We start from the raw sequence: 13,020 nt of genomic DNA, 5'->3' as shown, positions 1-13,020 counted from the left end.
GGCTATATGAATCTTAGAAATGTTGGCCGAAAATATGAAGCCTTAAGAGGCTATTTATAGGTCAATAAGGTATCATTGGATAACCCTAATTTGAATATAATAATAACATCTCAAATTAGACATATATCTAATCTCTTTACTTATCCTCCAAGGCTTTCTAGAAGCCTTAGAAGACTTTACAAAAACCGTCCCCAGCTACTTGTAGAAAAATGGTTTTTCAAGATGGGTTATCCAACTTGATCCAAATATCCTTCTAACACACTAAAAGATACCCCAAATAACATAGTCAATAATTCATGGTTCTATTCAAATATTTGAACACTCTCTGCATTGTTTTCCAATGTTAAGTATTAGGATTACTAGTGTACCAACTCAACCTCCAAACCAGTAGGGGCGCTGCCCCTAGGACTCCGCAAAGGGGCGTAACCATCTTGACCCCCATCATTTGGTCTAACTGAGATCAAACTCGTTTTATACAAACGTACATTCCGCACCTTCAAACTTGTAATAAAATTAAGAATTAAACTTCATTGATAAACTGTAAAATTCATTATACTAAGATGACATAGTTAAACTAAAACCACCAAAAATCAATGCTACTAACAAGTTAGGACTAGACATCGAACTACGAGCTAAAATGGTGTGTACCCTTCGGCTCATTAGACGATAGTAAAACTTAAATAGAAAAATGTTAAATACCAAAATGCCCTCGGCTCATCAGACGACGAATAAAACTCAAATTAAACCCAGTAACAGACAGTCAAGACCCAAGAGACGGAGGAACGACGAAAAGGAACAGAAAGTAACTCGTCGTGAAATCAACGGCCGTCAACCGTCACATCCTCCTCTACCTCCGTCGTCCCAACCCTAACGCTACTCCATCTCCGATTGGTTTGTTCTCTATTCGGCATCTGTGCTGTGCATCAGTAGCTTTTTTGATATCTTGAACTTCACCTTCGATAATCATCTCAATTATTTGAGATCCACATCTTTGTTGTCAGATCTGGTAAATCAGATGGATGATTTTGGTATGTTAGCTAGAGATTTCGGGTTTAGGCCCCAAGGAAAATCCGCTCCGATGAAATCGGACGGTGGAGATTTCAGGAGCCGACCTCCACCATCGTCGTCTCCGTCGCCGTCGCCGTTTGTTGCTGATGAGAATCCAATTTTTAACGACGTTTTTGGCGGTCCGCCGAAATTCACCAACAACACTAGATCAACACCGGCCATGTCAGATATCGATTACGATTCGATTTTCAAGAATTCGTCGTCCACGAATAATAACGAAGCTAAAAACAAATCTACGTCTTCCAATTTGCCGGTTTACGATAAACCGGTCTACGATGACGACATTTTCGATGGATTGCCCGGAATGAAGAGCAAATCGATGCATTCTGCTTCAGCGAGATACGAGGAAAATATTTTTGCCTCGATGACTTCATCGCCGCCTAAACGGAGTCAACAGAGTGATCATTTTGATGATCTACTAGGAAATCTTGGTCGAGCGGAGAAGGTTGAGCCACAAAAGCAGAAGGCTAGTAAGAGTTCAAGAGGTTTCGATGATTTGCTTCCTGGCTTTGGAAGCGGCGGTCCTTCATCCAGTAGCAGGTACTGTGCTATGTTTCAACTGCGTTTTAGTTGTTTGATTCCCGTATTTATGGAATTTATCTGCTCTTGGTTTTGAAATTGTATAACTCTAGTTAGTATTTAGCATCATAGCTAGGTTTTCATATGGATCAATCATCCAAAGGGAAAACTATAATTTGTTCCTAAGAATATTCATTTCAGGAGTGTGTGCATTAACTATAGAAACGCAGAAATCATTAGTCATAAGTTAAGTGGAATCATAATTGCTTGCCTTTATGTTCCCCCAAACAAAATGCTATCCTACACATTACACAACTGGTATCACTAGAAGAATTGCCTTTGCATGGTAATAAAGTTAATGATAAAGGAGTCTCGTGATATGCAAACTCCAATAAGTCGGGGTAATACGTAGTTGTTTAAGGATTCACCTACTTTTGGTGTTTTTAAAGCTGAATATGCTACATTTTACTTCTCTGGTATTTTCTTTCTCCAATTTCCTGCTGTAATCCAGGATTATAATGAGCTTATAAATAGATGCAGAAGCTCTTGCTTTCTTGTTCCTGTTCCCTTAACTCTTTATGCTTCTCAATTTTAGCTATGAGAAGAATGCCAATCTGATTTTAAAATGTGTTAAGATAGAATGAGATGAAAAGTCTAATGCAGAATATCATACTCTTCTCACAGGTCAAATTCAGAGTCAGTGCCAGCATCAACTGGCAGCACAAAGGTAACTTCTAAAGTAATGGATGATCCATTTGTGGTTCTAGAATCTGCATCAACACCTGTCACATCACCCCCAAGTGTTTTTATCGATCCACTGGAAACAGTTCACAAGATGAATAAATCCGGGAGCACAAATGCTGGAGTAAGTAGGGGTGTGTTTGATTTTGATGACATTGACCCCCTTCATGGATTTGGTAAGCCTGCACCTGCATTCTCAAGTGAGACAAATAACAAGGCAAAAGATCAGAGCCCTTCCAAAGAAGGACTAAGAAGTTCAATTCGTAAAGACCCAACAGAGAAATCTTCTTTTAGATTTCCTGAGACCCAATCAGAGAAAGCACCTGTAGAAGATTTTCAAGAATCTCAAGAAACTGTCTTTGACATGCCACCTGTCTCTAAAACTTCTCATCGGTCTGTTGATCAAACTGCTTCTCCACCTTCATATACTGAGACAAGTTTTCAAGAACATGAACAAGAACAAGAACATGAACAGCCAGCTGATGATATATGGCTTACTGTATCAGAGATACCTCTATTCACACAACCTACAAAAGCACCACCACCTTCAAGACCTCCCCCTCCAATACCAAGGCATACTTCAAAATCTGAAAGAGGGTATTCTGGTAAATACTCTCAAAGTCATAACCCATTCCAAGCATCTCCATTAGATGAGTTTGAGAATTTTGCCATGGGTGGAAGTGGAACACAGGATAACGGTGTGGACCATGTTAATGGTGAAGAGATTGATTCAAACTCAGCTGCTGCTGCAATGAAAGATGCCATGGACAGAGCCGAAGCTAAATTTAGGCACGCAAAGGAAGTAAGGGAAAGAGAACACGCAAAAGCTTCTAGAAACAAAGAATCTGTAACTGTAAAAGTACAAAGAGACGAAATGTCTACTGAAGAAGATTCATCAAAGAGGGAAGAACAAGAGAGAGAGAAAAGTAGAGTTGAGAAAGAGAGAATGAGGGAGATTGAAAGGGAAAAGGCTAGACAAGCTGTGGAAAGGGCAACAAGGGAAGCCCGTGAAAGAGCAGCAAACGAGGCACGTGACAGGGCAGCTGCTGAAGCTCGTTTGAAGTCTGAAAGGGCTGCTGTTCAAAGAGCACAAGCTGAGGCGCGTGAGCGGGCAGCTATTGATGCAAAGGGAAGGGCAGAACGGGCAGCTGCTGAAGCTAGAGAGAGGGCTTCAGCTGAAGCTGCTGAAAAGGCTGCTGCTGAGAAAGCTTCTGTTGCAAGGGCTGAAGCAGATGCGAGGCGTAGGGCAGAACGGGCTGCTGTTGAAAGGGTTGCTGCTGAAGCTAGACAGAGAGCTGCTGTTGATGCCCGAGATCGGGCAGCTGCTGCTGCCCGGGTGAACCAACAAAAGAATGAGAATGATCTTGATTCATTTTTCGGTGGGGGTTCCCGACCCAACAGTGCTCCAAGACCAAGGACAGCTTCTTCTGTGAGTAGTAAATAGTGTAATCATGATTTTGTATATATAATTTTGAAGTTTTTATTGTTAAACTTAAACCTAAACCTTGTGGGAAATGCAGGATTCTGTACCTGATCCATTATCACAGAACAGAAGAGGGCAGGAAGGGGCCCCACGGACTTGGAATTCCAGTAGCGGAGTATCTTCCAATTCCAATATGAAGAAAGCGTCTTCCACCACCAATATTGTTGATGATCTTAGCTCAATATTTGGAGGTATACATACTATTATTTAGCCAGTGTTTGGTATGATGGAATTGGAGGAGGAATGGAATTAGTCATTTCATTGGAATGAAAAAAATCTATCTGTTTTGCCTAAGGCAATACAATAGTGAATAGTCCATTCCTGAAGGAATCTGATTCCTTCCATATTGTTGATACTTGATACATCCCTTTTATATTTAATAGAATATATAACGACCAAGATAAATTTTAAGAGTTTTATCTGTCTAAATTAACTTATAATTTTATTTTCTAAAAGCAAGTAGGGAATAGTTTTTTTTAATTATAATCTGATTTGGATTTAAGTGATCTTATGTTATGTTTATGTAGTTTATCTTTGTAGATGATAAATTTTATACTTATAATTAAATAATATATAGAATAGTGTTAAAACTATATCTTTGTATTTACATTTATTATAAAAATTCATTCCATTCGTACAGGGTTACAGATCAACCAAACATGATAATGGAATGTAAAGACTCATTCCATTACCTTGTCCATTTCATTCCTTTGTCATTCCATTCCATCCAACCAAACAGACCCTTAGATTATTTTTTAATGTACAATAGCTTACTCTCTTGGGTAGTTTTTTGTATGATGGAATCAGGGAATGAATGGAATGGTTCATTCCATATAAATGAAAAAAAAAAAAAAACACATGTTTTACCCGATGGAATGGAATGGAGCATTGCAGAAGTAATGTGATTTCTTCCATTTTGTTAATTTCGGTTTCTTAGTCACAGGGTGTTTCTTTTTTTCATTTATCTGAAAAATTGTAATATAACTTATTTTAATTTATGTAATTTTTGATGACACAAAGTTATTATTATTTTTTAAAAAACAGTTTTTTATTAGAACTTATTTAATTTATGTTAATTATAATTAAAATGAAGTATAAAATAGAGCAATATTTTATCTACATATAATATAAAAAATCATTCCATTCCTACTGGTTACATCTGAACCAAACATGATCATGGATTATAGTGCCTTGCTTATTCCATACAATCCAACCAATCATATCCTTGTATTTACTAATCATTCTTGTTTATTTTGTTTTAAAAGCTGCCCCTTCATCTTCCGGAATGTTCCCAGATGTTGAGGGGGAAACAGAGGAAAGGCGAAGAGCCAGGCTGGAAAGACAGCAACGCACTCAGGAGCGCGCAGTATGTGATTTTGGAGTAATTTTTCACGAGTTAAAAAATATATATAATTTTAATTCTGATTATTTTGATGCATTAAATAAATAGGCTAAAGCACTGGCAGAAAAAAATCAACGTGATCTCCAATCTCAAAGGGAACAGGAAGAAAAGGATGTGAGCATCCAATCCAATCCAATCATCTCAATACAACATGCTTGCTTAATAAATAATGTTCTTTTCTGATGTATTATTATATTTGGTTTTTATTCAGAGGATTTCTGATAGCCTGGATATGGAAATCAAGCGTTGGGCTGCAGGAAAAGAAGGAAATTTGCGTGCATTGCTATCAACATTACAATATGTATGTTGTACATCTCATTATTCATGTTATGTTAATGTTATGATGCCATGAATGAAAATTAATAATTGAAATTGGTGGTGTTAGGTTTTATGGCCTGGTTGCGGTTGGCAGCCTGTATCATTGACGGATTTGATAACTGGTGCGAATGTTAAAAGGGCATATAGAAAGGCAACTCTGTGTATTCATCCTGATAAGGTGCAACAGAAAGGAGCTAATGTTCAACAGAAATATGTTGCTGAAAAGGTCTTTGACCTACTTAAGGTGCATTCTTACATTACATATCCCTCGCCTCTTCCTTTTTCACAACATTGGTTTTCCGATTTTTAATTTTTTTTTTTTTTTTTTTTTTTTTTAATATACTTCAAAGAGACTAAGAAAAGAGAGCAAGTTAAGTAGATAACCGTTAAGTTCAGTTTATAAAAAAGAAAAAGAAACAAACCCATTAATCTTTGTTCAACAAATATAAGTCATATAAATTGATTTTACGTAAAATATCTGTTTTTCAAAAGTCAAAAAAACTGACTGGGTTTTTTAAAACGATTTGTTTTTTATTTGTTATATTTGATTTTTTGTTCGGGTTTTTTTTTATGCACGCCCCTGGGCCCTGGTAATTATATGACTCCAAAAATTCTATTTCTTTCAAGGGTTAAATGCAAGAAACAGCATCCTACTTTCATTTTCTCTTACTACATACAGTAGAGTATTGTCCTGTGAAAAACTAACCTAATTATAGCAATGTCATCCAAATAGAAAGCAATTTTTCTAAGTAGAACTAATAAAAAATCTAAAAGTACATTTTTACCCCTTTCTTCAAATATTAATCTATAGTTTTTAAAATGCACTTAGGCGACTTTCATTTCGTGAGCAGTAAATTACAATCCTATTGACCCATGTTCATTTGAATGGGTTAAAAATTGCCACATAAATAAAATAATGAATGTTTTATTGCATTGGGTGGTGTGATAATTCTGAGTTTGATTAATCATTAATAGGAGGCTTGGAACAAGTTTAATTCAGAGGAGCTCTTTTAAGTCATGTGATGGTTCTATATGAAAAAAAATATATATTTTTGTGGGAAAAGAAAAGATGTGCACTCACAGAATGTTGATATTATATACTTCTCCCTCGACTCCCCTTCCCCATCCAAGCATTCAAAAATTCAATGCGAGAGAGAGAGCTCCAGATGTATTGGTGAGATGGTGGGGTAAGAGACTTTATGTTGCTGCTGTATATTAGTGTCATATTACCAAGGGATAAATGTGTCGGTTCATTCTACATGAATGATTATTGTGTTCTGCATATTCTTTTTGCTCTTTTTTCTTTTGTATTAGTAAATCTTTTTCCAGGAGCTCAAATAGTCAAAAAGTGTTACGGGGTCTCCTTATTTTTACTGAAAATTTATTCCTGACAAAACCTTCAAATACTCGGTACTCTTCTTGGATTTTGATTTTGTTCGAGTGTATAATTATTTTATTCAAATCCAACTCTTTTTGTTTTTTCATGTTCATTGTTATTTGTGTTGTTCAAGAGTTTAGCATACCCAGTCCATTTTATTCATCTTCAGTTTTATTTACAACTAAAACCTCGATGATATTAATGATTAAAAAAAATATATAGTTTAGTAATTAATATAAACTAAAAAAACCTCCCACCAAAATATTGTTAGTTTTTATACGACTTTAAACATAATTTGGGAAAGAAAAATCACTCTTAGAAATTGAACCTGCGTTGAAATTTGAAATTTGAAAAATAAAATCATAAATAATGAGAAACTATAAATATTTTAATCTTTGAATAATAAACCAAAAATATAGGAAACTATAAATAGATCAATCTTTCCATAATGAAAGGGTGGGTACATAAGAATGAAGATGAATCATAGTATTTTCAGAATAAGATAATACGGAAAGATTGATATGTATATTTATAGTTTCCTTTAATACTCAAAGATTAAAACATTTATATTTTGTTATTATTATTTGCAAGAAAATATGTCTAATTCTCAAGTATCTTCATGAACCATGGCATGGACTCAAAATTTAATGGGCTTGATTGTTGCAGGAAAACATGTCTAATTCTAATGTAGCAAGCAATTTGATTACCAAAACCAGAAACAGCTAACGATTCATGGGCTGATAATGTTGTGAAATACGTAATAGATGATAGATACATTAGAACATCAAACTATCAAAGTATAACAGGTCTTCCACTAGAAACTGTTTTCAAGAGACTTGATCTACTCTGTTTAAACTTCTGGACCATGTTGTAAGCCTGCAATGCATACAATCAACCAAGCCTCATAAAGTAAACCACAAAAATCAAAACCACTTAATCCATTCATACCTTTCTCACTCCAGTCGTTAACCCCATGCTTCCAAGTGTTTTCATATCCACATATTTATATGACACATCTGCTTTCTCCTTTCTACGCAATTCTGTACACAAACATTAACCAAACCCATCATAAGAGATGTAAATCAGGTAACACTGGATTTAAATATGTTTTTTAAAAGATACCACCCCATAACCAACTGTGCAAACTATGGATATTGATACCTTGTGAACGTAGAACCAAGAGCTCGATATACATCTTGAGGCGGATGTGCGTGAAAATATGAACATATTCACCTACTTCTTCTCGTGAAACAATATCAAGATTCAAACCAAACGAATTCTTCAAGAAATCATCAATGGCTTCTCTCCTTGCATCCACATCAGCTTCTTCCCCATTCAAAGAGACCGATGGAAACTCCCAAAGTCCCGCAAGTAAACCTTCTTCCGGTCTCTTCACAAGCAGAAATTTACTATTCATTCTACCTTCTTCACTTTCCAATATTTCAACAACACTAATGGCAGAAAAATCGCGCCTTTGTTTCACTTTTGCTACTTTAGTTGGATAATCAGTAACAACAATTGATGGGTTTTGTTTGGACTCCAAAAGTGCACCACATTGAGCAGATATCGGGCAAATAGAACAGTTAGGGTTTAAGGGTTTACATAATGTAGCACCAAGTTCCATAAGACCTTGATTGAAATCTCCCGGCCTATCATCATCAACTAGTTGCCCCGCTAATCTCCTGTAAAGAAAAAACACCATTCAACCATCAAACATCATCTAAATTTTGTTATTTTTCCAACAACCCCTAAGCTGACCCACACTGTAAATCAGGTACACATGGGCTAACATTAGCTCGGTTATAAAAACTCACCATATGGTTTTGACAGTTTCTTTGTCTTTAGGGTTTGCAGATATTGTTCTTAATCTAGCAATCACCCGAACAACATTTCCATCAACCACAGGCACTGCCTACATTACAAATATTTCTTAATGCCTGTATTGTTTTTATTAAATATCGAAGGAAAAAGTGAATACATTTGTAAAACATTAAAGACTAAATGGCAAAAAGTAGTCACCTCTTTAAAGGCTATAGAGGCAATTGCACCAGCTGTGTATTCACCTATTCCTGGAACACTAAGAAGATCTTTCAATGATTTTGGAAACTGGCCTCCTTCTTCAACAATCATTTTTGCTCCCTATCACATAAGAATTTCGATGGCTTTTCATAAATACAAGAATAATAATTCAATGGCAATTTCAAGGATTTGAAATCGACCTCCAACAAGAACCTTGCTCGTCTGTAATAACCTAATCCTGCCCACATCTCATTAACTTCCTGTAGAAAAATATTATATTCGCCCTAATTAACCAAAGAAAATCATACAATTGAAGATGAAACTGAGAAACTGAGAAGTTGAAAACCTCGATGGAAGCTTGAGCTAGGTGATGAACAGTCGGCCATTTCTCCATCCACCGATTGAAATAGTTTACAACAGTTTGAACTCTTGTTTGTTGAAGCATGATTTCCGAAACCCACACAGCGTATGCTTTTCTCTCTCTGTCTTCATCATCGGAGTCGTTGATCCTCCGCCATGGAAGGTCTCTCCGGTTAGCGTCGTACCATTTCAACAAGGATGCCCTAATTTCTTTAACTTCGTCTTCCCTAAATTGAAAATCTTCTATGTCGCCGATGGTAAACGCTGGTTGCGGTTTCCATTGGGAGACCTTTCGTGTTCTCTTCTTGGATTTGGTTATGACATCTTCAACGGCGGGAGTGGGGTTCTTCAGTATCTTCTTCATCGTTTGTTTGGTCTTCGGTCCCATAATCCCCTGGTTTGGAGCTGAGGATGGAGCTCAAACGGAGGGCGTATTTCCCGCTTCAATGGAGTTTTTGAATTGACAGTAACAATCAAAACATGCTGCTTTCGAACTTCAGTTGTTGTATAGCAAGTTACGGCATCCGAAATAACTCAATTGTTACTTCTAACATTGTATAAAATTATTGTAATAACTATTTTCTATAATCTCTTTATTAATTATCTATAAATTTCTAGAAAAGGGATAAACTATGTTTGACATATATATATATGAAAAGTTTATAACATAAATAAACAACAAAATAACGTTTTAAAAAATATTATTGATTTGAATATACGTTATCTTTTTGATAACGTAATTTTATTAAACATGAAATAGTAGGTTTTCTCGTTATAATGGTCATTTGAAAAAAAAAAATTGTTACTTTTTGAAAAATTTTAGTTCATTGATACTAGTGATGTGCTTCAGACCAGAACCGCTCCGAATCGGACCGGACCCGAATAACCCAAAATCAGAATTGGATGAAAAGTTGGAACCGAAATCGAACCGATTATACTAATACGGGATCGGATTGGTTCGGGTAATATGAGTTTCGGTGCGGTTATTAACCCAAAAGGACAAAATAACATGTACACTATGTTTTTTAACTGAAATGACCCGAATAATCCAAATAAGTAAATTTTATATCTAGTTCAATAAAAAATATATTAAACATTGTTAATTCATATTCCACAAATCCATAATTCATATTTAAACATTAAACATCCAATTTAAAATATGAGTCTTAAGTTTTTCCCAAAATAACAATGACCAAATACAAGTTAACTATTCAGGAATATTGATTGATTGTTTTTCCTTTCCACCTCCATCATTTATCACATTTTTCAACTCTTTCACGACGTCATCATTTTTCAAAACTTCATCAATGTGTCCACAATTGGCTTTCTCGATCGGTGGGTACGACAATACGCAATACGCAAGAGCCAAGAGGAATCGATCAAGTGACTATTCAATTTCCGGGTCGGTCCTTTTGGTCCCATTAAACATTTATTCGGGTAACCCGAACCGAATAACCCGAGCAGGGCCGACTCTATGATTTTAAGGGCCCTGTACTAAGAAGAAAAATAGGGCCCTAAATATAATTTTTAATATATAAGGAAAACAAATTTAAGACGGTGAATTATCGTTACGGAAAACTTTAAACAAATAAATTAATTAAAAGGAACATATGAAATTTTATAAAAAGTTCAAGGGCTAATTATGTAACTTCTGAAAACTGATTTGTTAAAAATATTGGAAGGAGGGGTTGATTATGAAATATATAGCATAAAGAAATGGTCAAATGTGTAACTTGAATTTAAAACATAAAATGTTGTGAAAGAGGATCGAACCTCCTTTGCTTTTGAATAAAAGACACGTCTTTGCCAATTGGGCTACCCAAACTCTATGAAATATCTTGAATAAATTCATATATATTTAGTTTTTAAATATATAATTTAATTAAAACTCGGGCTCTATGCGGCTGTCCCTCTTACCCCCCCTTAAAATCGGGCCTGAACCCGAGAACCGAATTAGGCTAAAATAAATACCCGAGAATCGACCTAAATAACTTATTCTATCCTAATTCTAGTCGGTCCAGTTTGGGTTTCAGTTTCGGTTCGGGTGCTCGGTCCAAATGCACATCCCAAATTGATAGTTTAATACCCCATTATGTTATTATCAATAAATCATACCCATATGCTTTTGTGTGAGGAAAGAAAGCAACATAAAGACTAATATATCAATTTCATTGTGTACATACTCGCGAGATCTTTCCAAAACCAGAGTGAGTGAGAGAGAGAAAGAGATAGAGAAAGAGATAGAGATAGAGAGAGAGAGAGAGTGAGTGAGAGAGAGAGAGAGAGAAATCAACGAGGGAAGAGACAGTGTGATGATTTTTTTTCTTGTGATTGTCTTGTGATCCTTCGAGGATGATAGAAGGAAGTATAAGAGGGTGCACCACGAGTTTTTCCATCTAGATCCAAGGCGGGTCTCATTAAAGCTTATGAATTATTAATGAAGTTTTTCATATGGCATTATGGTAAGGCACAGGTTAATATACAAACACTATTTAGATGATGACATAGATGGTGTGTAATTTATTAGGATTTTAGTTGTGAGTTGAAGTGTCCGACATTCAACTTTCCAATGAGGTTCTTGGAGGAGTTAGTTGTAAGAGTTAAACAAATGCAATGGATTTTCAACGAATATCTAAATAGTTTTCAAGGAAGTTACATGACAAACTTAACTTTTTGGAAGGATAACCTTAAAGGTAATAATAAATCAAGGATAATTACATAAATAGATAAAAAAAAATTTGCGATGTGGAGTCTAATGGTGAAGTGCGAAGAATGGTGGAGGATGAGGAAACTCGAAGAGCGTACTCTAAGAGTTGTACGGTCAAGGTATGATCCGAAGGCTAAAGTTGTTTGGGAAATATTATAGTTGTTGGGGTGAGAGCGATTGCTGTTGTTATCTGAAGAAATTCAAATCCTTTTAAATAATCATCTTGCTTTATGTTGATGATATGTTTGTAGCTGGATACGACATACAAGAAATCAATAAGTTGAAGAAACAACTGTCTTCGAGTTCAAGATGAAGGACTTTGGGGTTTATAAACAAATACTTTGCATGAGCATAGTTAAAGACAAAGCTTTAGGAACACTTAAACTTTTTGCAAAGAGAATTACATTTATAAAGTTTTAAAGAAATTAATATGACATAAGTACACCCCTTGGGAGTCACGTGAAACACTTGAAGAGTCAATTCTCAAAATCTGAAGCGGATAATGATGAAATGTCGAAAGTTCCATATGCATTTGTGGTTGGTATGTAACACCCGATTTTGAAAGTGTTCGATTGTGTCTTCGGAAGCCAATGGCATACACGTAATTTGACATCTCGATCTTCTAGGGAGTTTGGGTTCTTGTTCGGGAAGTTTTTAGGTAACGAGGAGTTGTTAGAAGCCTAGGGCTTCTCACCACCTTTTTGTGGATATAAAGTTCGTCGGAAACGGACTTAGAATGAAGGAGTTATAACACTTTGAAGTTATTGGCATTATTGGTCCCTAATGGAGAAAAGTGGCAAGAAGGTACCATGCATGCAAGGTGATAGGCGCGAAAGTACGCCCAGCGTAAGCTGGGGTACGCCCAGCGTAGAGGAGTAATATGGACGTCGGTGGTTTGTGAGTACGTCGGGCGTACATAGAGGTACGCGGGGAGTACTCTATTCAGACTTAAACCCTAAATTTTAGGGTGTGCCACTATAAAGGGGATAATATGCCTCAATGGTCAGCCTCCATTTCACCCTTAG

General features: G+C 36.0%; 2 protein-coding genes across 2 annotated transcripts; one reads left to right on the top strand and one right to left on the bottom strand.

Moving 5' to 3' along the window:
- The first annotated feature begins 727 nt into the window (after positions 1 to 727).
- On the top strand, positions 728 to 7,015 carry LOC145134819 (auxilin-related protein 2-like). Its single transcript, XM_079069643.1, has 8 exons — positions 728 to 1,608; positions 2,272 to 3,757; positions 3,849 to 4,002; positions 5,077 to 5,177; positions 5,262 to 5,327; positions 5,425 to 5,514; positions 5,599 to 5,775; positions 6,507 to 7,015. Exons 1-8 carry the CDS (start codon positions 1,016 to 1,018, stop codon positions 6,543 to 6,545), a joined length of 2,706 nt encoding a protein of 901 aa, XP_078925769.1. The 5' UTR covers positions 728 to 1,015; the 3' UTR covers positions 6,546 to 7,015.
- A 528-nt stretch (positions 7,016 to 7,543) lies between these two features.
- On the bottom strand, positions 7,544 to 9,788 carry LOC145132738 (HhH-GPD base excision DNA repair family protein). Its single transcript, XM_079067637.1, has 7 exons — positions 9,275 to 9,788; positions 9,129 to 9,188; positions 8,929 to 9,048; positions 8,724 to 8,821; positions 8,071 to 8,591; positions 7,858 to 7,949; positions 7,544 to 7,785 (listed from the first exon to the last, which is right to left on the bottom strand). The coding sequence occupies exons 1-7, from the start codon at positions 9,674 to 9,676 to the stop codon at positions 7,702 to 7,704; spliced, it is 1,377 nt and encodes a 458-aa protein (XP_078923763.1). The 5' UTR covers positions 9,677 to 9,788; the 3' UTR covers positions 7,544 to 7,701.
- Positions 9,789 to 13,020: the final 3,232 nt, after the last annotated feature.

Source organism: Lactuca virosa, chromosome 8 (genome assembly GCF_052849685.1).
Source record: "Lactuca virosa cultivar CGN04683 chromosome 8, Lactuca_virosa_CGN04683_v6, whole genome shotgun sequence".
Taxonomy (NCBI): domain Eukaryota; kingdom Viridiplantae; phylum Streptophyta; class Magnoliopsida; order Asterales; family Asteraceae; genus Lactuca; species Lactuca virosa.
Note: the sequence above shows the minus strand (reverse complement) of the source record. Positions and strands in the feature narration are given on the sequence as shown.

Coding starts and splice junctions, on each gene's coding strand:
- LOC145134819 (XM_079069643.1), top strand. CDS start 1,016: ATGGATGATTTTGGTATGTTAGCTAGAGATTTCGGGTTTAGGCCCCAA. Junction 3,758..3,848: donor GACCAAGGACAGCTTCTTCT/GTGAGTAGTAAA, acceptor TGGGAAATGCAG/GATTCTGTACCTGATCCATT. Junction 5,178..5,261: donor AACGCACTCAGGAGCGCGCA/GTATGTGATTTT, acceptor TTAAATAAATAG/GCTAAAGCACTGGCAGAAAA.
- LOC145132738 (XM_079067637.1), bottom strand. CDS start 9,676: ATGGGACCGAAGACCAAACAAACGATGAAGAAGATACTGAAGAACCCC. Junction 8,822..8,928: donor CCTCTATAGCCTTTAAAGAG/GTGACTACTTTT, acceptor TTTGTAATGTAG/GCAGTGCCTGTGGTTGATGG. Junction 8,592..8,723: donor GAAACTGTCAAAACCATATG/GTGAGTTTTTAT, acceptor TTTTCTTTACAG/GAGATTAGCGGGGCAACTAG.